General features: G+C 41.1%; 1 protein-coding gene across 9 annotated transcripts; it reads left to right on the forward strand.

Annotated features, from left to right (window-relative positions):
• Positions 1-3: 3 nt before the first annotated feature.
• Positions 4-23,538, forward strand: Rnmt (RNA (guanine-7-) methyltransferase). 9 transcript variants are annotated; one of them, XR_005496003.2, is made up of 12 exons: positions 4-138; positions 5,208-5,615; positions 7,049-7,190; positions 8,819-8,944; positions 10,829-10,941; positions 12,747-12,928; positions 13,070-13,234; positions 16,920-17,037; positions 18,011-18,112; positions 18,911-18,944; positions 20,049-20,171; positions 21,799-23,538. XR_005496003.2 is itself a non-coding variant. In NM_001008299.2 (11 exons), the coding sequence occupies exons 2-11, from the start codon at positions 5,250-5,252 to the stop codon at positions 20,084-20,086; spliced, it is 1,386 nt and encodes a 461-aa protein (NP_001008300.1). In that variant the 5' UTR covers positions 87-138; positions 5,208-5,249; the 3' UTR covers positions 20,087-20,627. The 9 variants fall into 9 exon arrangements, 7 of the variants coding, with proteins under 7 accessions (XP_006254958.1, NP_001008300.1, XP_006254956.1 ...); XR_010059551.1 differs by having other exon boundaries at positions 107-335; NM_001008299.2 differs by lacking the exon at positions 21,799-23,538 and having other exon boundaries at positions 87-138; positions 20,049-20,627.
• Positions 23,539-24,797: the final 1,259 nt, after the last annotated feature.

Below are 24,797 nucleotides of genomic sequence, written 5' to 3' on the forward strand. Positions count from 1 at the left end.
TTCCAACGCGGAGGAAGCCACGCTTCGAGTCTGGCCTTCGAATTACGAGTCCCCGGCGCACTCCCCGGAAGTGACGTAACAAGGCACGCGTGGCTCCGGCCGGCGTTTCCGCAAACAGAATCGTGGATGACTGTGTGGGTGAGTGTAGCGTTCGGCGTTCTGGCCTTTCCTTGCTTCTTTGTCTTTAATCTTGTGTGCTAAGAGCAAAGGTAGACCGAACGTCGGGATTCCAGGCCGGGCTTGTTCCCCGTTAGTCTTCTACCTTCGGTCCTTGCTTCGTGGGATTTATTGTGCCCGTAGCCGGAAGCAGTGTGGGTACTGCTTGTCTTAAGACGGTGGGTGCTATTGCTCCTCCAGACCACACTATCCCAGGGAGCACAAGCTCCTGTGCTTCTTTCTGCTCGGGCCGAAGGGCTGTGATGAGGGATGGGCCGGAGACTTGTTAGGAGCCAAAGAAGGTTTATTCTGTCTGGAGCACTGCCTTAGGATCCTGAACCAGAGGTTGAGTAAAAGGCTGGGCCGGGGAGGGGAACGGATGAAATTAGTTGGAGAGCTACTTGCCACTTTCTGTTTCATTGTCTTGCACCCTGCTGTAGACAGTCAAGTTGGTCGGTCTAGATCATGCTATAAGCTAGCAGGTACAAACTGAGCTGAGCAAGAACGATGATTTAGAGTTGTTTCTGAACTTATGGAGGAGCTTCTGGCGTGTGTATACCCCAACAAGCACTCCTCCGCCACCCCAATCCGCCAGTTAAAAGAGCCGAGTTAAGAACGAAAAGCAGAAAAAGGAGACTTCACTCCGTGTGACATTGGGGAGGTGGCCCAGAGATAACCATCCAATAACGCCTCCTTCTTTGTGGGTCTTGTAATGAGGGCGAGGTTTAAATAGAAGACAAGAAAAATGCAACCTGACCAAAGTGTGGTCCTGTCTACAATTACAAGTTTTTGCCTGGGCTTCCTTCACTTCTTGTAAGGTTCTTTTCCGTCTCTAGGCATAAGGTTCCTAGGGGAATATTCATTTTTCCCCTCCCTCCTCCTTTCACTCCCTCTTCCTTACCTTGGCGTTCATTGTCCAAACAATTTGATAGCTCAAGAGATCTAGGTAACCCTTTAGAATATCTGGATTGCTGTGAGGCAAGTTACAGTGTGTTTGCAGGTAAAAATACCGAACTCCCCATCAGTCTACTATCAGTTTACCCTAAATTCCCTTCTGCGTTGTTCTATCAGGGCATCTCTAAGTATTTCCATTACCATTGTTGATAGTTTTATTATCATAGTTGTTGATGCAAAGCAAGGAATCAAGCCGGGGGCCTAGAGTGTGCCCCTGTGAACAAGAATTCCTCCAAAGGAACTGTGACTACAAAGCTGTTAACTGAGTTTAGAATCTTGGTGGTCTTTAGAACTTGAGTGACTTGGATGAGGTGGAATGTTGCAAGTCCAAATCCTAATTATCTCGGTCCATCTTTAGTCCCCTTACTTATCGTTTATTTTGTTCTGTATGTGACCTGACATTTGTGTGACCATTAGGTAAATCCTTTAGGATGTACAAACAGACCCCTGGTTCTGACCAACTTAAAGGCGGAGGAGTCTGTCAGATGGCATCTGGTTACTGTAGCTGAGATTTACTTGCCTTTCTGTGACCCACCTACCTGCTGTTTCCACCCGTGTATTTGAGAAATGTCTGGACTGATGATTTCTTTCTTCTGCTACTATATAACTTCCTGGAATGGTTACTGTGTTAGAACGTGAAATTTTAGTAACCTGAATCTGAGTTCCTTAGTCATTGGCACAAATTTGGCTTCCAGAATAAACTCTCCTATCCCCTTTGAGGTAAGAGCCATTGCTTTTTTGTGTATCGGATAAAGTGCTCCGCCATGGAGTCGTTGGACACAGGATCCTAGACATTCTTAACCATTTTGTGGTACTGAGTGCTTTTTATGACACTGAATCTGTAATAGTATAGACCGTATGAATAAAATTCACCCTTAAATACCAGTACTAATTTTAGGCAGCAGTTATAGCTAAGGATAATATTTCACATGGTTTTATGGTTGTAAAACTAAGTTTCTTCTAGGCATTAAGTGACAGGGGAAGTAAGAGTGTAAGAGTTTTCATTACTCTGTAGCCAGTGTTCCTTGATACTGATTTATAATAGTTACTCTGTAAATTATTTTCCTAGTTGATTTTTTTCCTTTGGTTTTTTTTTTTTTTACTCAGTTGTTCTTGTGTGACACATTTTGGCCTTGTTGTTGTTCTTGTTCTTGTTGCTTCGTGCTTTTGCTTTGAGTATTGGTTAGTGAAAGCTAATGTCCTCTGAAATCCTTACCAATTCTGAGTGACTTCTTTTTAACTTGTTCTTACAAATAATTTCACCTTTTCTTTATGCAAAAGGTCTTTAAAAGTAATTTAACCTCTTGTCTTAGTTACTTTTCTATTGCCTTGATAAGGCACCATGACCAAGGCAACTTTTAAAAGATTTTATTTGGGGATCAGAGTTTCGGAGGGTTAGAGTCCATGAGCATCAATGTGAGGAAACATGGTGGCAGGCAGGCATGTGGCATGATTCTGGAGCAGTAGTTGAGAGTATGTCTTGATTTACAAGCACAAGGCAGAGTGCTATCTGTGAGTAAACTGGCCTTTAGAAAACGTCAAAGCCTACCCACGTGACATACTCCTCCACCCAGGCCACGCCTCTAATCCTTCCCAAACTGTAGCACCATTTGAGATCAAGTATTCAAATATATTAGCCTATGGGTCTTATTCTCCTTCAAACCACCATATGTCTTCATTACTTTTAGGACTTGAAATTTCAGGGTCTCATTATTTTGACTTTTGATTTCCATTTACCATTTATTTCAGCAACACAGTTTGATATTTTAGTAGAAGTATTTAAGTTGTAAATTTAGATAGTTCACATACTTTTTTTGTAGTAGTGGGTTGGCAAATCAATTGAATGAATACCTAGGCCATAACAATTCTTTCTTATAGATTACTTCTTTTTCCTCCCAATTTACACATATGCCCCAGAACATATCTGAGAGAGATTTAAAGGTGAGTCTTAGTTGTTCTAAAGCTATTTCTGCTCTTCACTTTCTGTGTAATTACATGGGTTCATTATCAAATAAGGATTTCAACATCTTGACTTTATGTATTATTTTTAGGTAGTCAAAATACCTAAGGGGGCAGCTTATAGAAAAGCATAACTCATAATTTAGGAGATGTTAGGCCATGTTACTTGGTTTTGGTGATTGGGGCCCTGTGATAAGGCAGAATACCATTCTGGGCTCTTGGTAAGGCAGGGAATTATGCTACTGAGAGTGTGTAAAGGAGGAGACAGTTTACCCCATGGTAGTCAAGCAGGAATTACCTGCAACCACGTATACTTTACATACTTTTCCAAATAGCCTTTACCTCCTCCATTCTCTGGAACCTCCCCAAATAGTACTACTAGCTGAAAACCAACCAAGTACTCACCACAAAACTGTGCAGGGTTTCCCAGTCAGTAACACTTGGCTCCAGCCCCAAAGGTCTGTGACCATTTGGTAATCAACTGCAGGGAGTCCACTTTCAGTCCCCAGAGTTAAGCAGTTTAGTGCTGTTCAGAAGTCTAATGTCAACATTTCCTGACACCCAAGGCAGGCCCTTTGCTGTGAGACCCTGTAAGGTAAAAAGAAAATTACATGGCAATTCTGGTGGGAACTTGGAAGATTAGCGTGTCCACAGGAGCGCAGTCAGTGCGGCCAGGCTTAAGAGGTCTCAGGTAGGAGCACGTATGCTTTGGGAAATTGAACTACAGGCCGTGCATATTATACTCTGGTAAAGGATTTGTAGAGATTTATCTCTGTGCTGAAACTGTCACAGGCTGAGTTGAAAGCTATCAGACTGGCTAATCTAGTAGAAGAATGTCCACTTTCAATCTGTTGGTCTTTGTTGTTTTTGCTCTTTGAGATGGGTTCTTACCAGGTAGCCTTAGCTGGCCTGGAACACTGTCCACCTGGCTCCAGTTCACAGAGATTCCTTGATCCTGGCCAGCCAAGTGCTGGGATTAAAGGCGCCTGTGACCGTGCTCAGACTGATGTGGTCATAGTAGCCACATCTTACCAGCTTTACAGTGAGAACCAAGAACAGAAGTGTGAAGTGTGACTGTGTTGCTGTGTTACAACATACCAGCCTACATACACACATTGTTTCAGAATCTTTCCTCGGGTTGGTTCCAAAGGTTCCAACATTGTCAGGTCATCACTACATGGTGACCCACCTCTGCTACTAGTCTAGATTTGCATCACTTTGACCAGATGCCAGAGAAAGCAGTTTAAAGGACGAAGGATTGCTCTGGCTTGTGCCTTTTGAGGTTTCAGATTGTGATTGGCTCCTTGCACTTGGGCAGACAGAATACCATGACAACAGTAGTGTGTGACTAAGGAGTTTCCTAGGGATGGACAGGAGGTAGAGGGGGAATTACCAAGGATGAGCATAACCTTCAGTGGTATCTCTTCAGTGACCTACTTGCTCCAAACTAATCCCCATGTTCTCAGATTTCCAGAATCTCCCAAAATAGCACTATTAGGTGTGGACCATGCATTTGACACCCAAGCCTGGGAAAAAATAATTTCATATTCAAATAACTTTTCAAACCAAAGCAATGCCTTAATGGTTCTATTAATTAAATAATTTAGTCTAAATAATTTAATAAGTATCTCTTAACAAATTTTTGTCTGTCTAAAGGTTAATACACATAACGTAGAAGGAGTGTCTGGGTTTAATTCTTGAGTGAGCAAAGCTGCTTGGTAATGGAGCATGTATTTGACGGCTACTCCAAGAACTTTAGGTCTTAGATGCCAAACCTGCATTGTATATCTTATTTCATCTGTCTTTTTAATGTAGAGTGGCGGCATTCTGATTAATAGTGCTATATATTTATAGCTTCATATATAATGCATATATAAGCATTGTTGTCCTGGTGTGTACAACCTTGTGACGTTATGAAATGATGTCATTACAAAGCTCATGCTTGAGAACTGTACTGCATCTCACCAGTTTATGATGTTTGTGTTGGGCCACATTCCTGTCTATACTGAATGGCCGTAAGTTTCCTGGGCTATAGACTAGATGTGTGTGCATGACTGAGATTATTTTTAGGGTCTTAGCATTAGTATGTGTAAATAATACTTTATTATTATTATTATTTTTTTTTTTTACTATTCCAGTGTCGATTCATGAGGTTTTGCTGTCAGTTCAAGTAACCAGAAATGGAAAGTTCTGTGAAAGCATCTGTAGATTCTGAGACAGAATCTTCTCCAGGTGTTAATGAAACCGCTGCTGCGTCTGGGCAGAGGCTTTCTGAAAAGACACGCCAGCAAGCAGATCAGCCGAAAACACAAGATGATCTTGTAGAGCAAAATTCAAGTTATGTGCAAGATTCTCCATCCAAGAAAAGAAAACTAGATGTCGAAATCATCCTAGATGAAAAACACTCTGAGGATGATGGAGGTGCTTCAAAGAGAAGCAAACTGGAGAGGGGTGGTGGGTCAGAAGATGAGCCTTCCCCTGGAGGGCTTACCGAGAGAAAGCGAAAACTGCAGCCTCAGGATGCCTTGGAAACTCAGACTCGGAAAGTACGCTGGTGGTGTTTTCTTTCTATTTCAGTGTGCTAACTAGGAGTATGGAGCAACTGTGGAGGAACTATAGATATATTTAAACAAACAGTTTAGGGATGTTTTGATTTTAAATAAGTATAATCTTAAAGTACAATACTCTTAATTCTTAAAGTTTTGTTAAGATGAACCTTGTGCTGGGATAATTTGCATATTATTTTGAAACTCTTGTTTGACCAGAACCTTAAGCCAGTTTCTAAAGTTTGTTTTTTTCTAATTTTTTTTTTTTTAAGATTTATTTATTTTAAATGAGTACACTGTAGCTGTCTTCTGACACACCAGAAGAGGGCATCCGATGGTTGTGGTTGCTGGGAATTGAACTTGACTCTGGAGGAGCAGTCAGTGTTCTTAACTGCTTAGCCATCTCTCCAGCCCTACTGTTTTTTTTTTTTTTTTCTTCTTTTTTTAAGATGGTGGTATGTGACCCAGCTGATTTACTGTTTGCCCTTTTTTATTGGGTGTTTCAAGTAGCCAGGTGATCACTGGCTGGTAATAAATGCGAGCTTGTGCCCAGCTTTATTCTCCTTTCTGATGTGCTAAAGTCTAAATGTTTCTAGCTTCTGGTCTGGTTTACATAGTTATTTGTCATAATTTTGGTTAAGTTGATGCAAAAGGCTGATGGGACAAGGTATAACAGACCTTGGAAGGAATACTGAGGCTGGATCTGGGACTGGAAAGAGAATACTTTGCAAGTTGGTAACATTTTGTTATCAGGTCTGAAAGAGAAAGTAGCAGGCCGGGCTTTCACCAACAGTGGCCTTGTAAAAAGGTAATCTTCTGTGTTAAATTTGAGTTTTTAAACTTACACTGGAAGATTTTCCCCCCCCCAGGTAAAATTTGACCCTTAAATTTGATATGTAAAATAAAGAATTAAATGCTTTGGAAAAATGGCAGAGGCTGAAGGCCTTTACCTACTATGGAATTTTTATAAATGCAGATTTGTTTGAAAATTGTTTCATAATAAAAGTCATTGTTATTGAGTGTAACGTGCTAAATGCTAACCCATATATATATATATATGCCTCATGTAATCATAACAATAATTCCCTACTAATAGCTTATTTCATTTACTCCTTTCTAGGAATTCATCCATTGACTGGTTTATTAAGTTGAATAAATCAAAATTCTGAAGCACAGTAGTTTTCTTAAAACATTTAGTCGTAAATTATATAGGTGAGGGCCACAGAGAAGACCTTAAACTGGGGATTCTTCTTACGAAGAATCAGGGCGATCCCTCTTAGGGGTGGTGGTAATTGGCATTATTTCTGTGGGTCCAGCCATTGCTTTGTAGAGCACGCTTGAGCTGCGCGTGCTTGGTCTGTAGGGTAAGTCAGGCGATCTGAGACCTCTCCTTTTCCATATTGTACTCGAATCTTACATTCTGTTCCTTTCAGTTTCAGAAGCTGGAGGAAGGACACAGCTCAGCCGTGGCCGCCCACTATAACGAGCTTCAGGAAGTCGGCTTGGTGAAGCGGAGTCAAAGTCGCATTTTCTACCTAAGAAACTTTAATAATTGGATTAAAAGTATTCTTATTGGTATGATCTGTTTTTGCCCTTTAGTTGGGAGATTTAAATTTCCCTGAGGTGCATTGCTTTTCACAGAGCCCAGGGCCATGCACACTGAAAGTGCTGTGCAGCTGAGCTGTCTCCACAGCCGGCTCTCTGCTCTGGGCCTTCCCTCCCAGGGTTAATCAGAAATCGAGCTTTGAAGACCATCATTTACTCTTTCCTTTGTGGCTGGCTACACTTTGGTTTCTAAAGCTAGAGAGCCAGAGGTAGGCCCTTGGGAGAAATTATTTTACTATTCGTTTTTAGTTCATTATATGGGACATTCATAATGTTTGGTTGACATTAAGCTAAACAGGCTTCCACTTGGCAGTGTCCTTTATGGTCCTAGTTAATGTTCCTCAAGGAACTAATAAGTGAAGTGCATGTTGGATTGAACATTGAGTTTATTATGCCAAGGAAAGGACAGTGTGTGTCCGTACTGGGTCACTGTCCGTTACAGAGCTTCTCTGTCTTACATGGTTTCTTGAGGAAAATGTTTACCTTGAGGACTGATAAAGACATAGTTTTGGAAGTAATATTTTCTCTATGGACACTTACCTTTAAAATTAAAATGGAAGTGAGTAAAGAAAATAAGACTTAGAATGTAAGTATTGCTTTCTCTGTCTGGTTATATCAGATTTGTAAGTTTGGAGAAATTTTAAGATTTTTTTTTTATAATGAAGTTTTTTTTTTTTTCCTTTTTGTCTGATTTTAATTCACAAAAGTACAGGTTAGTGGGATTCTGACAAGTTGATAAATTGACTTTGATGGATGCTTCTGCATTTCACCCATCATTTTATTGTTTTGGTGAATAAGTGTTAAGATTCATGACAGGACTAAAATATGGGGCACTTATGCTTCTTAGGAACACTACTTTCATATCTATACTGAAAGGCAGAAATGTTGGGAGTGAATATTTAATAGTATCCATACAAATTATAAAGTAGCAAACAGTAATAAATTAGGGGAAATACTAAGGTTCATTATTGTATTAAGTTCTAGGACTGCTGAATACCTCATGTCAGATACTGTTAATAAGCCTTTTCAACTATTTGAATATCTGCTTGTTTATGAGGTGAAAGGTTGAGTTTTTTGACACTCTTATGAGTGTAAAGAGTAAGAATCAGCTGTAGTTACCATTCCATGGCTACTTCAGTTCAAGAGGGTCACACGTACACATCATGGGAAGTGTAGAAAATGCAACTTAGTGCTTCTCTTTCCACAGATGTTACAACTTTTCTTGTTTAATTAAGCTTAAATATCACCTGCTTAACAATTCACATTTCAAAAGTGTTTTTCAAGAGATAATCGAAGCCTTTTAAAACAACACGCATACTCTTTAGGGTTAGGAATAAAGGAGCAAGTTACTTCCTCTCTTACAGTTTGGGATACCAACCTAATGTTAACTATACATTACTGTGGTACAGTCCATATGATTTGTCAGACGAAGTAGGTTTTAAAGAAGTTGCTGGGGGCTGGGGATTTAGCTCAGCGGTAGAGCACTTGCCTAGCAAGCGCAAGGCCCTGGGTTCGGTCCCCAGCTCCGAAAAAAAGAAAAGAAAAAAAAAAAGAAGTTGCTGTAATAAAATGTGTTATAATTGATTTCTCTCTTCTAGGGGAAATTTTAGAAAAGGTACGACAAAGAAAAAACCGTGACATCACTGTTTTGGACCTGGGATGTGGAAAAGGTGGAGATTTGCTCAAGTGGAGGAAGGGGAGAATTAGCAGGCTAGTGTGCGCTGGTAAGGCAGATACAAGGGGAAGAGCTGTTTGGGGGGCCAGTGTAATGGCTTGCTAGGTAAAGCACTTGCCGTGGGGGTCTGACCACCTAAGTTCAATCCCCAGAGTCCACATGAAGGAGGAGGGGCAAGTGCTTGCTGTGCACTCTCTTTCCCTTGTTCACACACACATGCGCAGTTACGGTGACCGTGATGATAGCTGAACAACTGAACACGCAGGTCTCGAAGGTCAGAATTGTTTTTGTCAGTTAGGTGAATGGGGAATTAAAGGGACCTCCTTGCCAATATGATGCTGCTCTCTGAAGGCACCTTCTCTCTGAGACCATGGATCTGATAGGTGTTGAAAAACGAGTTAAGCCTTTTCTGATGGTTTTGTAATACAGTTAATGTTACCTTGACCTCCTCAAAAGGAAGGACATATTATTACCATTATTATTTCTATCAGGTACCATATTCTTTCTGTTTGATGGATCACAGTATGTACAACAGCATTGCCTCCAAAAGTAGTTTTGGAGCACTGTCCAAATGAGTAGTTTCCTTCATTTTTGCTGTTTGATGAGCCATGTATACTAAAACAATTATTGGAGAATTGTTCATTTTATGTGTGTGGCTGAAGCTGTTGATTCTTGAACATGTTAGAAATTGAGGCTGTGACTTTTTAAATTCATACAAATAAAGTTTAATGGGAATTCTGGCAAGTTAACTTTGAGAACTGTCTCTACATTTGCCAGGTCATTTGGTTATTTTGGTGAATAAGTGGTCGTAAATGAAAGGTGGTGTTATCCTTTTCAGATAATTGTGGCTTCATCTTGGGTGAGAAGTCATGTGCACGCTGTTCTGTAAGGGGAGTTAGGTGTGGGATCTGAAGCCTGCTTATCCCCTTACTTTGACCCATTGGTCTGTCGTATATTTTCATAATGGTTTCAGCATACCTGGAAAGTACTGTTTACTGAAGTTCTCTTAGGACTGACATCAAGAAATCACATTTTCTTAATATTATATCCAGTCACAAAGGTGGTTGATACAATTTTTTTTTTCACAGAATTGTGATTTTATTTTTTTGAAAGTCAAATTTTATCTCTGGCAATGAGCACTATCCATTGTGTCCCTTAAAATGACCCTGTTCATCTTCAAAAATACATGAAGAGTTTGAGAGCCATTCTTTCAAGGTCACGTGACTCCTCTTGAACACGTGACAGTGTCAGCCCACAACCCAAGATGTGCTCTGTGCTGCTAGTGACAGGAAAAGACTACTCCTGATGTCCCTGCGGTGACGCGCAGAGATGAAAATCAGAGCCACGACTGAGTTTCTACTGTTTACGGAGGACGTTCTAAGTGAGAACTGGCTTTCCCCACTGGTATGTGATAGTGAAGGACACAGGACACCTCCATGGCACCATTTGGTGCCACTGCTCTGCATGTGTGACTAAGGCTGTCCTGTCTATAACCATCATTGCCTTCTGTCCCAGAGCAAGGAGAACAGATGAATTTCAGTATGAAAACAATGACTTGGAATTTCACATAACAGGCTGATAGATGGTGTTAGGTTTTATAGTTCGTGTTGGAATCTGAGTTTGCTGCCTTATGTTTGAATGAATTTTTAAAACCTGACTCAGTGCGCAAAAGCCCTTGCTGTCTGAGCCTGATAAGTTCTCAAACCTCACGATGGAGGGAGAGAACCAATTCCTGAAAGTTCTGCAGGAACAGAGAAGCTGCTGCTTCTGTATGGAATGTAGTTGAACATTTACAGGAACAAAGGAAACCAAGCCTTTGTTAGCAGGAACTGGATAGGTCCACAGCCTTCTTGTCTTATGCCTGAATTTCACGCCACAGTTTATCAGTTGAGTGGCTATTCTGTGATGACATACACACCTTTTACCCTTCCAGATATTGCCGATATTTCTATGAAGCAATGTCAACAACGCTACGAAGACATGAAATGTCGTCGTGATAATGAGTATATTTTTAGTGCAGAATTTATAACTGCTGACTGTTCAAAGGTACAGATTTCTTGTTTTAATTTTTAGGTTTATTTTTCTGTATATCAGTGTCTGCTTGCGTACATGTCAGTGTGCCCCACATGCATGCCTGGTACCCATGGAGGCCAGATGGAGGGATTGGATCCCTGGAACTGGGATACTAAGGGCAGTTTTAAGCTGCCATGTGGGTTCTGGGAATCGAGCCTGTGTTCTCTACCATAGCAGCTAAGTGCTCTTAACTGCTGAGTCCTCTCTCCAGCCGTATCTTTTACAATTTCTTTTCTGTTTACAGTGCTAGGATCAAATGCAGGGCCTCACACATGCTGCATCTCCCATTTTTAAGATTGTTTGTTAAATTGTGATTTGAAACATTAAAAATCCTAAGGCATGCATTTTCAATTTCTATTAGAAATTCTGTTAGAATAAATTCTTGGATATTTTTAGGCAAGTTTTACTTTTAATAGATGGATATTTTGAAGTCTCTTTTGATTTGGGCAAGATTTGTTTTCAAATGGTCATCCCTTAGTATCCCTACAGTCCCAGAGTCCACAAAAACTCGAAAATATGCCCTTATGTAAAATGGCGTAGGATCTGTGGGGGAACTACACACTAGTAACTCTTCACACTAGGAAATAAGTGTCAAAAGAAAGTCCACATATTTTTTTAAAAAATAAATTTTCCTCTCATCTTGCTATCATCATTGCTTGACTTCACTGTTACAGAAGCTGAGTTATGTGGGATGCCTTATTTTGCAGTAGTCCTGCACTTGAACGTGTTTTGTTCACTTGTAGTTTATAAGGACGGTTTCCTGTCCTATGAGAAGCACTGTGTGCTTTTCACCTCACTGTTCCCAGATTCTCAACTGCATTGTCTTCTGGCTAAACACCGTTAAATAGGGCCTGTTTAGTCAGCCTTGCTTCGCTCAGCCTTGAAAGGGAGGGTGAGAGACGCGTATGCTGCCGAACAGGTGCAAACTTAAGTACTGGTTCTCTTGGATGCCAAGGGCTGAATGGCCCAAGTGACCGCTGAGTACCAGTTTACTTTAGCTCTCAAGACCCACTGAAATGTTATGCAACATTTTAATTATTTTGTATGTGAGTGGCTCATTTGTGACACAGTTTCCACAGGAGGTCAGAGGCCTCCAGCTTAGTTTTCACTGTCCACTTTGTTTGAAGGGAAAACCTTACTTATTTGCTGCTGTCCTTTATAGCCCAGCTTGTGAGCTTCTTCTCCTGTGTCTCCCTCCTCTCACCATAATGGCCAGGCTCCTGTCACAGCCCGCCGTGCCCTGAGCTGCCCTTATAACAAGGCACAGACTTAGGCTTGCAGTCTTGCAGGGCCTGACACTTCTACCCCCCAAGTCACGTCTTTGGCTGACATATTTTTACCATGATTTCACAATCCCCTCTTTTTTAATATCACCATGAAAATCAGAATCCTTCTATATGTTTGTGTTGGGTAGGTGGGTGGACAGTGGATGAATCTTGGGTATTGCTCCTTTTTCTTGAGGTTTCTCAAAGGGGCCTTAGGGTTCTTGATTAGATGAGCTCACTGGCCAGGAGCTCTGTGGTGCTGTGTCTGCCCCAACTTGCATTTGCGCTATCTATCCAGACCTGTAGATTCTTCTAAGTCAGGGTAAGAATGCTTTTATTAAGTGGTCCTTGCTGTAGTATATACATGACAAAGAATAAATCAAAGATTGGTGAAAACTACTGATTACTGTCAGGGAATGTCTACTTTACAGCCCTACATTCTAGTAGTTTACAAAGAAATTTGATGTATGTTGTAACTAGTTTAAAATATTAACCCATGTACACTTGTTACAGGAACTTTTGGTTGAAAAATTCCATGATCCAGAAATGTACTTTGACATCTGCAGCTGTCAGTTTGCTTGCCATTACTCCTTCGAGTCCTTGGAGCAGGCCGACATGATGCTTAGAAACGCCTGTGGAAGGCTTAACCCTGGCGGCTATTTTATTGGTACCACTCCCAATAGCTTCGAACTGATGTAAGTAATTGGAATCCAGTTAAGATTGGCCAGGTACCTTTTAAAATTGTATCATGTACTTTTTCACATGCAAGATATGACTGATAGGATGAAAAATATTAATCATAATTCTTTTATTTTGGTTGTGGAATAACCCAATAGAAGACGCCTTGAAGCTTCAGAAACAGAATCATTTGGAAATGAAATATACACTGTGAAATTCCAGAAGAAAGGAAATTATCCTTTATTTGGCTGCAAATATGACTTTAACTTGGAAGGTGTTGTGGATGTCCCTGAATTCTTGGTCTATTTTCCATTGCTAACTGAGTAAGAATGTCTTGATCTGTTGCTTTTTCTTTCCCCTCATCCCTGTCCTAAGAGGACAAAATTGTATTGCTATTCATATTGTATTTTAAATGCAACCTCAAGAAAAATTCTTAGCTGCAGAATTGGTGCTCACTTTAAATAATCTTTCCTAAGGGAGTCAACTGCTTCTGTTCCAGGTAGAAAATAATGAATCCTACAGATAGCAAACACAGTTTTGGTAGTATAAAGAGGAATCCATAAGTCGAAGATCCTCCTTTTGAAAGAGAGTATCAAAAGTTTGTATTTCAGTATAACTTTGAAATTGCCCATGGAATAGTAGCCTAGTGTGTTTTTGTCATTGTTTTTGTTTTTATTTTTATTTTTCTGTATCTTCTTTTGAGACAGGGTCTCTGACTATATGTAGCTTTGACTGTCTTGGAACTTGCTATGTAGACCAGGCTGGCCTTGGACTCACAGAGGTCTACTTGCCTCTGTCTCCCTAGTGCTGGGATTAATGGCGTGCACCGCCATGCCCAGCTTTCTACAGGTTTGATTATAGAGTCCTGATTCCATGGTGAATTCCCCCATGCACATTTATTCTTGAGAATTCTGGTGAACTGCAAGCATAGGAAAAATGGAAGGTCCTGGATGTTACATGTGGCTTCAAGACTGTGATATATACCTTAGTCTGCAGGGTTTCCCTGCCAGGAGAATATAATAAAAGCCAACTTAGATGGGGGTTGTATGCAGATGACGAAATTTCATTTTGTACTTTGTGAGAGCAAACATCTTCTATTTCGAATATTAATTGAGGAAGCAGGAGGGGTTTGCTCACCTAGATCTGACTGGTGAGTATTTTAATCTAGACTCAGTCATCTTGTAATACTGTAAACACGGGGCTTTCATGAGTCAGTGCAGTGTGAGACCTCATGCCAGGTGTGGTGCTCAAGAGGACGACTGTGAGTTTGAGGCTATTCCAGAACAAGGAAAGAACGTAGAGAGCTGGAGAAAGAGGGAGGAAGGCAAGAGAGAATCAAGTAACAAGACACAACAGGACACGAATATACTAAACAGTGTTACAATGCAAGCTGCTTACAAGATTTAGATTTTTAAATCAATGCCCTTTTTATTTTGGAAAAAGATTGCTCTTTAACTTCATAAAAAGAAGAATTAGTTTTCTTTTTTACAGTTGTTTCCTATGTTAGCTTGATGTTTCTGCTTAGCAGAATGAGCTTTAGTAGACACCAAAAAAAAAAAAATTAAATAAAAGTTCAAATTATTTTCATTTCATTAATTTTTTTGAGAATTTCATGTAGGAGTTGCAATTTTTATCAAATCAGTCCTTCCCATATCCACTTCTTCCTGTTCCTCCCACATTCTCCTCACATTTATGTTGTTAAAGTCCAGTTAGTGTTGCCCGGACCCTCCTGGCTCCTTCCCACTGTGTTTTGTGTTGGGACCTAGTCACTCAGAGTTAATTTATTGCTTGTGTGTTTGATTTGAGTTTCTTTTAGTCCACCTATGCTGAGTGGGGATCTGTTCCTCCCTTTGCTGTTAACAACTGTGGTTGATTCCAGCGTAAGTAGGAGCAGCTCGTAGTTCTGTTAATTAAATACTTGTTTTGGTTTTTGACTAGTGAGGCTCAGGTGATTCCAATATAGGTTTTTCAATAGATGAATTATATTCTATGTGTGTGATTGCTTCAGTGAGGTCTCTGGACGGGTTCAGGTGTGGCCGAGTTATCCAGACACTAGTAGGAGTGTAGGCCAGTGCTGGGAGGGACTCTGGAGTTGAGGGGAGTGGAAAAGGGACCTCACCAGCAGTGTGTCACATGAGGGCAGGGGCAAGAACCAAAGAGAGTGGCTGAGGGGAGACACCATGAAAACCTGCTTGTATTCCTCCTCTCTGGGGCTGAGTCACGGGAAAGGCAGTGTGGGTGGGATGAGAGAGACAGAGTTTTCCAAGGAAATCCATCATTTACAATGTACTTACTTGTGTACGCATTTGGTGATCTAAATGTTAAATCTAAAACCTGTTGCAGTTGAGATGGCTTCTTGCCTTTAATTAAGAAACAAATAATAATGGAATAACCTTAAGAGAAGTCCATTTGAATTGCTCAAATTGGGTTCTTTTTAATGAATTTTTCCCCTTTTTTGCATATAACTTGCTTTTGTTTCTACTGATTTGTCTTGGAGATTTATTTTAATTGAATTTCCTTGAATAAAAGAAGTACATATGTTCTTACTGTGCATCCAAGAAGGACTAGCTCAGATAACAGTACAGTCTTATGCAGTGTGTCTTATGCAGTGTCCCAGTATCAAGAGTTGACATCCCTTCAGCCTTCTTCCCTCAGCTGTCCCCTCCTTCTCAAGCCTTGTCTTGTATATATGTTCGTTTGTTTTTCCTTACCCATTACTGGGGTTGTCTCCAGGCTACTTCATATTGCTGAGGGTTGCATACGCTTAGCAAATTCAGGAGTTCTAACAGGAGGCAGGAGAGAACGGACTATAAGGACAGCTTTTAGGTTGAATGGGATGTGGATGTAGAAGACAGGAAGGCTGGCTGTTTCTACAAAACTCAGGAAGTAGCAAAAAACCTGAGCTAAGAAGAGGAAGGGCTAGTGGGGCTGAACCAAAATGCAGCTGCTAAGAGACGGCAGTATCCGCTCAGAAGTGAGTACATCGGAGACCAGGTCCAATGCTTTGGGATTATATCCTGGAGCCGAGGGAAGGGTGTTCGAAAGGGTAGTAATACGGCCACCTTTGTATATCTGCAAGCTTGATCTGGCTGTACCTGGGAAAGTTCACTGAGGGAGGGTAGGACTGGAAGCAGGGGATAGCCCTATTGCAGGATGGCAGTGAATGAATGCGGTAGGAAGTGGACACGTGGGTAAGAGAAGGAGAACTCTATGATGTATTGACCACAGGGACTATAGAAGAAGATAGATGGATTCACTGCAGTAATGAAAACCGGCAGAAACCAGTCTTGGAAGGTTCAACCTTGTGATGAGTGTCTGACCTATCCAGGGGTGAGAGCCAATGGACAGTGATCACAGAAAGTTGGATTCCAGACAGCTTCCACATTCCGTGTGGTTGGGACAGAGAAGTAAATAGATTCTGGAGCAAACGTTAAAGCCTTAACATTTAGAAGTTGGAAAACCTGTAAAACAGTCTGCAAAGAAGCCATTCAGGATAGTCTTTAGATAAAAATATAATATTTATCTTACCAGAGAATGCAGGCGATGAAGATACTTTAAGAAGGGTGCTGACTCATTTGCAGCTGAGGGATGCAAAGAGAGTAGGATTCTTAGGAAAGTGCTCTGCATGCCCCTTCTTCACAAACTGTTTGCCACAAGAGGGAGGCCTGTCTGCAAGCTCATGGATATTTAGAGTGCCTCTTTCTTCATAGGCATGAACACTATTACTTACCCTTCATTTGTATTTTGTTCAACATAAGTAAATAGCTTTAGGTAAGCCCGGTGTCACTGTTGTCAGTTCAAAAGTAAACTATGAGAAAGGACCAGAGAGATGGCTCAGGGGGAAAGGCACTTGCTGTCCAGCATGATGACCTGAGTTCCATCCCTGGGATCCACATTATGGAAAACGAGAACCAATACCCTCAACCTGGCCACATAATTGTGATGAAACGTTTCTTAAAAAATAACTTACAAACATCTGAAAGTGTTTCTGTTAATCTTTTTGGACAGGATGGCAAAGAAGTATAATATGAAGCTAATCTATAAAAAAACATTTCTGGAGTTCTATGAAGAAAAGATTAAGAACAATGAAAACAAAATGCTCTTAAAACGGATGCAGGCCCTGGAGGTAAAGTATAAAGATTCTAGGTCATGGTAAATACGTTTGGTGTTTGGGTGTTTCCAGAGTTGTTCAGACATTGCATAGTTACACGTCCTATGCAGGTTATGGTGCTGTAGAATTTCTGCTTGCCTTCCAGGACGGAGGCTGATCGAGACTCTTCCCTAGTGGGTGGTCAGTAAACCCCCGGCGAATCAATGAGTGGGACTCTAGTCTAGTTCTGTTTCCTGTGTTCTCAGTCCTACTTTAAAATAAGCTTTCTCAGCCTAGACTTACTGGCACTGTGGACAGAAAGACTGCTATCTGTGCTCTGGTGCTATATTCCAGCACTCCTGCCTGTGTCCTACTGTCTAGTCATGTTTCTGGGCAAAATTGAGACCTCCTTATCTACAATAGTTCTCTTACAACTAAGTCAGCAGTTCAGTGCTCTCCTGGCAGGGCCTAGAGTGCAAGTACGTAGACCAAGGTACAATTTTGTTCTGTGATGACTCTGGTGACACCTTAGTAATTTGTCATCTACTGAGGCTAGGGCTGTCTAACTCCTTTTTGTCCCATGAAGCAGTGAGAGACTGCAGCCATTGGTTGCTTTCCTTTTCCCTTTTATTATGCAGATAGGTAATAAGCATCAGTTGCTTGTAACTTGTTAGAATCACACCATGAAACATTGAAGACAGTTCTTTTAATTTAGAATGTTAATATTCTGTCTGTTTGTTTATTTGTTATGAGGCAAGGTCTCATTCTGTGGTACTAGTTGATCTGGAATTCATTATGTAGAGCAGATGGCCTTCAAACTTGAAGCCGTCCTCTTCCCACTCCTGCTGGCCTCTGGGTGTGAGGCCCATCGACATATAATATTCTTTTAGCCTGTTGTGTTTATATCCAACCAAAGAAAGACGCAAAGCAATCCCTTTTGCAGTGTTTACTCTGTCAAACTTAAAAATTGCTGTGAGATCTCTTAACTAGAATCTGCATTTTTCCATAGTCATACCCTGCGAACGAGAACTCTAAACTGGCCTCTGAAAAGGCGGGCGACTACGCACATGCAGCCGAGTACATGAAGAACAGTCAAGTAAGGTTACCTCTGGTAAGTTCCGGCTTCTACAGCCAGAGAGAAGCAGTGCGTGCTGTGTGGAGACCCGGCTCATTTCACTTGTTACTAGATTACAGATTTGGCGAGTACCAATAGTTTCCCCTTGGTGGTGGTGACTTTGTGCTGTAGAACATAAGCTACGCTTACTTCAGGGAGCAGCAAGCAGAGCTTTGTACGAGGTTGCTAAGGGTGGGCAAGAATCACAGGCTTGGTTTGCGAGGTCCTGGCTAACGCAGAACTCCAACAGAATTCCGAGCTCCGTGAACTTAAATGGGAGATGGAGGAATTAGTATATTTTCATTTGTATTGGCTTTTTATACAGGCTCTCAGTTTTTAAAAAATTAAGTATATGATAAGACAAGCTATACACGTCCCAGTGAAGATTGCAGACATTTCCTTTAATGTCTTGGAATTTTCTTCATTCATAATTGCTTGACATTTACACTGGGTTCTAGAACTGAAACTAGACCTTACGAAGTCGGTGTCCTGTGTAGAGCTGCTCACCTTGTGGTTCTTTGGTAAAGCGCAGTGTTCAGGTTTTTATTAAGCGACAGGTTTAGGTAGACACCTCCCCTGCCCAGCCACTGCTAGGCAATGTGATTAACCTCCTCTGAGAAAATTTGTGTTTTAGTCTTACTGACTGTTTCTAGATGAATCTGTCATAATGCTGTCTGTGTGCAGTGCGTGCTCCTACAGCGGTCAGGAGGTTTTGCTGCCTCTGTCCTCTGTTAACAGATAAGCTTACATTTACTTCTGTATTGGACCTAAGTTTTCTTTCTTCTGTAATTCTAGGGAACGTTAAGTAAGTCAGAATGGGAAGCTACAAGTGAGTATATCATTCCACTAACTGATAATTTTAGTGATTATGTTTTAAGGGATCATTAAAACTTAAAATGATAAGAGTTTTTCTGATACATTTTGCATTTATGTTGATACATTGAAACACATCACATATACATCTCCATTTGCACATCTGCATAGTGAGACGAGAAAATATAGGTAGGCCCTTATTCAACATACTTTTGTGAGCTTACATGTTTTCACTACATACTTGTTAGTAAGCAGTTGCCTCCGTCTTTAGGATTCTGTTGTTTGGCTTATACAGACTTCCACGGCCATTACTTAACTTGGTCATTCGGATGTTGACAGCGAAGTGGGAACAGAGAACACTAATCACAGCAGAGTAAGGAGGGCTCCTGTGGAGTATGTGTGAAAACAAGTGTTACACAGACACATTCTGACACAGTCCGCTTTCTCCAGAGGAGAATGCAGTCTGGCAGATGTGCAGTCCTGGGCTTCTGCAGCTGGGAAACGTAGAGGACTTCAGTTTGTAGATCCTTAGTGTTGATATAAAAATATATATATATATACACACACATACATACATACACACACACATACATACATCACATGGGTGTCTTGAGAATCTGAACACTTCCTGCTGTCAAAGACGTACTATTTAATAAACATTGAACACTGATTTAAAAAAGAAATTATATGAAAGGACTTTGGGGTATTAAAAAGCAAACAAGTCTGCCTTCTAGAGTTTAGTGGAAGAAACAAGCACAAACAAATATTGCCAGACAGTTTAGATGCTGAAGAGGGGAAAGGCAGATGGAAAGTTTAAAGTTAGAACTTGGAACTCGCAAGATCTGAGAAGCACTGCTGTTTCCAAGTGCTCAGTCGCTGTCTAAACTTTGAGTTACTCTGAGTTTCAAGTTCTGTATCTGAAGTCACATGCGCGTATTCTTAGTGCTGTTAAATGGACGAGTAGAATTTTGTTTTTAAATATACTCAAGTGACCTATATCTGCCCCAAACCACTCAGATAATGGAACTTATAGAGTTAGTGATGCTTTTCTTTCTTGGCACTGTCTGGGAACGTTCCCTGATGATCCGAGTCACTGACCTCTGACCTCTCTCTTCTTTAGGCATTTACTTGGTTTTTGCCTTTGAGAAGCAGCAGTGAGCGCAGTGCTTCAGAGCAGCCCTCCATCCTCCCAGGTGGAGCAGACCATCCAGAGACATTTGACAGCCGTTTGTTTATTTTCATAGTAAGTTCTAAATGTGTAGGGTGCTCCACAGAGTCCAGTGTATAAATCTGACGTTTACTGTCTGTGACAGGTTAGCATAATGTGTGTACATAAGGATGAGTCATCGCTAAGATCTATTTTTAAGTAATGTTGTAAGAATTGTTTCCCTCTACTGTCAAAACTATGGCAGGGCATGTCAGAGCAACTGACCGCTCCAGTGCTGTGATTTGCTGGCTGTGTTTACAGAGCTGAGTTTCCCATAACTGTAGAATGGGCAGAGGAACGCTAGATTGCCACCGTGCAGTCATTTCAAGCCTTGTTACAGTGTTTTTCAAGATTTAATGGATTGTGTTCTATACACTTGAATGTAAGTGTTCGATATATATTGCTAAAGTTATAAAATTAATTTTGATTATTGTCATAAGAGCTACCTGACTAGATTTTGACTGTTTCAATAAAAATAACTATTTGCTAAAACACTGTAATTCTGAGACTCTGTAGAAGAATTGAGATGGTAGCATAGGATTAATGTGGAATGGTTTGATGTTTCTTTAGAATTTCTTGCCATAGCAATTAGGATATCTATTATTGAGGTTGTGATTAAGGTACAGTTAACTTTCTTCATTGGACAATGATTCCATGGCTGGATTTTCTTAAGGTCTTGTGAAAATGCCATGTCCTAGTTCTGTTCCATAACGTTTTCAATGGGTGTGTGTTTGTGTAACAGGAGCAGCCCTGTGAGATACAGTTTAGATGAGTCCTCACCAAAGAGAACTCAGTCACTAATGCTGTATCCTTCGAGGTCCCAAACACACAACCCCTGCCTGACTCTTAAAACATTGGGACTCCATAAAGCACTCCACCGTCTAATAGTCTTTCAGACATTGACATGTTGAGGCATTAATGGTACAGTAGCTGGCAGGGCTGCCTTCCAACTGTTTACTTGCTGCCTCACAACCATCGTAGCTGTCATTAAGTTGTCAGCAATAGAGCTGACTCCTAGAACTGAGGCTACACTTAAGAAACTTGCCAGCCTTTAGGTACATCAAGAAACTTAAGAGCTAATACAATTATGTATTTGTTTAAAAATCACCCACTTAAAGGACAATTCACAAAGATGCCACTTCTATAAAAATCTGTATAGTACTTGCTTTAAAAGTAGGCTCAGTTGTTAGGAGTGCTGCTTTTGGAGAAGACCCAGGTTCTGTTGCTAGCACCTACCTACATGGCGGCTTCTAACCATCAGTCACTCCAGTTCCAGGGAAGCTGACATCATCTTTTGGCCTCCCTGGGCACCAGGCATGCATGTAGTACATAGACATAACGTGCAGGCAGAATACACACACATAAAATAAAAATAATTATTAAAAAATTAAAGGCATAATTTAGTTTATATATAGTCACTGTTCTTAGTATTAGAGGGTAGGTTTGGTTTTGGTGCGGGAGTTGTGGGTTGTGGGATGGGGAGGAATGTTCTTGCTCTTAGAAATTTAGCCTCATTTTATTCCTGGGGAAGTACCAGTAAGTATTTTGATGATGTGGCAGGTAGAGAAAGTGTCGTCACAATTCATGGTCTTAGTTAACAGGTGATACAGCAATTTTTAGTCTCTTTCTGCCCTTTCCATTCCATCCCATGGGTCATTTCTAGGAGAGAAGAATTCCTCAAAGGGTGGAATTATTGATGGCTATCCCAAGCAGCAAGAAGAGAAATGTGGAGTTCCTAGGCCCTTCCCTGAGGACTCAGAGAAAACTGGCCTTGGTCTGAGATGGTCTCTAGTCATTATACCTACTGTCAAAGACATAGGAGAGCTCCCATGATGTCACCCTACAGGAAACAGTCAAGCAGCTGCCTTTCTCCTTTTGTGTTGTTCCTATCTGTTGAACCTCCACCCCTCTACCACTCCCCGCAGAAGTTTAATGACTCAGGATGAACTCTTGAGGACAAGAACGGGAAGGTGGCCTTTCCTGTTATTTCTTTCAACAAATAAGACTTTGCCCAACATTCTTGGAACCTAAATGTTTAATTTTGTTATGACTGTAGTCCCTGATGAGAAGGTGTGACTTTCATTGCAGCATCCAGAAAGAGTCCCTTCTCTTGGGTTCAGTGATGAAAATGGTTCAAATACACCCAGGCCTGTGTCACGCCATGTATGCTTGGGTTTCTAAATGAGGATCTGGATCTGGCCACATGGCTCATAGGTTAAGAGTACTTGCAACTCTCAGAGGACTGGAGTTTGGTTCCCAGCACACACATCAAGTGGCTTAGAACTAGCTGTATGTCCAATTCTGGGGACTTGAGCCTCTGCTCTAGTCTGCTGGCACCTGTACATACATGCAGATACCAACACATAAAATAAAGGTCTTAGAAATGAAGACCATGCGGGCCGTTTAGGGGATACAGCTTGACTAGAGGTATTGGCTTGGGGATGAAGCTGCACTGCACTAGGACCTAAAAGGCTGACATGGACTTGTTTGGGCCTAGAATTTTCTCAGGGCAACAGTCCAGTGTAATGTTGATGGAGAGAAGCTGAGGAGTTGTTAGTCCCTCCCCATCTTGGTAACTTCACCTGTATGGAGATCCTCAAACCTGTCAGCTTGCTCACACACCACCTCAGTGCCCGAGTGTTTTAGAGACTGACTCTTATTAACAAGAGAAGACAGTGAGTAGAGTCACTGACAGGTAATGGACCTGTCTGATGACTGACTGGCAGAGAGAGGATATAGATCTCAAGAACAAAGCCATGTTAACACTTCTGCTCTGTAGTGGGCCTTAAGTCCTATGCTCACATACTTCTAAGAGTGTAACAGGTGGTCCCTGCAGCTTAGTGTTAATTATTGAGGTACCTTTACTTAGATGTATTAATTCCTGAGTAAGGTGCTTTAGTAAATGAGGTACCCTGGCAGGAATAGAAGTAGATTATTCTTCATGGTGTGGAGACCTGGTCCCCTAACCAGATATGTGGAATGTATACACTATAGGTGATGGTGTCCCCCAACCTTATTGTGTGGATATCCGTGCAACAGTCTCTTTGAGAGCAGATGCTGTCTCAGTGTGAATTAAGTAGGCAGACCTAATCATGTGGATTTGCTTCCTTAATCTCTGTTGAAGTGTTGCATCTCTACAGGCAATCAGGGATTCTTCACAGACAGAACGTCCATGGACACAGATGCCAGAAGTCCCCTTTTGACTGTTTCATCTATAACAACCATCCAGTTCTAAGCAAAACCCATTTCATCTGGCTTGGAATATTATGTGAATAAAATTAAAAGTTCATTCTTCGGCTTTCACTTGGCAGTGTTTGTGAGATTCTTACTCTCAACAGGTGTACATTGTTCGTTCTTGTGATTGTGTAGTACTCCATGTCTGAATAAACAACCTTGTACCGTGGTGGTCGGATTGATTTCTAGCTTTGGAACCTCACTACCACAGTTACCTGGGAAGTGAGTTTTTGTGCAGGTAGCTACATTTCCTACTCGGAGGAAGATTGCACAGTCACAGTACATGCACCAATTCATACTCACTACCAGTTACCCAGAAGCTCGTGGAGTTCAGTTATCCTACCTTCTTGATAATGCCAACTGGTGTTTGAATGAAAATGGAGGCTTAAATACATGTTTGAATACTTGGTCCCTAGTTAGTAGAACTGGGAAGGATTAGAGGTGTGGAGGAGGAAAGACCCAAAATAATAGAGGTTAAAAGGTATTCCAAAGGGCACTGGTAAAATCCAGGGGTTGTAAGAACACACATCACAGCCCATATTCTAAATTGGAAAGGCTTTAAGAAACTGATGAATTTCTTAATGCGCAAGACCTACCAAAGTTAAACCAAGAAGGTTTATTTATTGCACATATGTGAGTACAGTGTCATTGTCTTTGGATACAGCAGAAGAGGGCATCATATCCCATTACAGATGGTTGTGAGCTACCATGTGGTTGCTGAGATTTGAACTCAGGACCTCTGGAAGAGCAGCAGTCAGTGCTCTTAACCACTGAGCCATCTCTCCAGCCCCAAGAGATTTTTAAAAGTTAGATATAACCCAAGAAATGACATTGAAACATCACTTAAGAAACTTCCATCCAAAGCAAAAGCCCAAGTCCAGACTGATTTCCCACAGAGCTTTCCCAGGAACTCAGCTAAAACCAGTGCTCCTTACACTGTTCCATGAAACATGGAAATTGTGCCTCGAATTTTTTTTTAGGAAGCCAGAATGACACTAAGCTAAACACACATTGGACAATTACAGAGCAAGCTGGCTCCTTTATGAGCATAGATGCAAAAATTCTGAAAAGAATGAGTGAAGTTGAGAACACACCCACTATGGCTAATCAGCTTCCTCCCAGAAATTGGGTGGTCCAACATAAGTAAGTCAACAATCGTAATGCACCACATAAATCCACTCAAGAATATAAGTCACATGATCATCTCATTAGATGCACTGGGAAAATCTAATACTCCCTTATAAAAGTCTTGGAAAATCCAGGAATACAAGGAACACAAGCTTAATAAGGCAAATATTCAACACGCCACAGGCAACACGCTAAATGGAGAGAAACTTGAAACATTTCTACTAAAATCAGGAACAAGAAAAGGATATTCATCCTTTGTGCCGTCCCAAACAGTACTTGAAACTGTAGTTAGAACAATAA

Source organism: Rattus norvegicus, chromosome 18 (genome assembly GCF_036323735.1).
Source record: "Rattus norvegicus strain BN/NHsdMcwi chromosome 18, GRCr8, whole genome shotgun sequence".
NCBI classification, from domain to species: Eukaryota; Metazoa; Chordata; class Mammalia; order Rodentia; family Muridae; genus Rattus; species Rattus norvegicus.

What these genes read in the sequence shown, in the direction of transcription:
- Rnmt (NM_001008299.2), top strand. Translation starts at nt 5,250, where the DNA reads ATGGAAAGTTCTGTGAAAGCATCTGTAGATTCTGAGACAGAATCTTCT. An exon ending in TGGAAACTCAGACTCGGAAA is followed by an intron (nt 5,616 to 7,048) that starts GTACGCTGGTGG and finishes TGTTCCTTTCAG; the next exon opens with TTTCAGAAGCTGGAGGAAGG. An exon ending in AACGGATGCAGGCCCTGGAG is followed by an intron (nt 17,038 to 18,010) that starts GTAAAGTATAAA and finishes ATTTTTCCATAG; the next exon opens with TCATACCCTGCGAACGAGAA.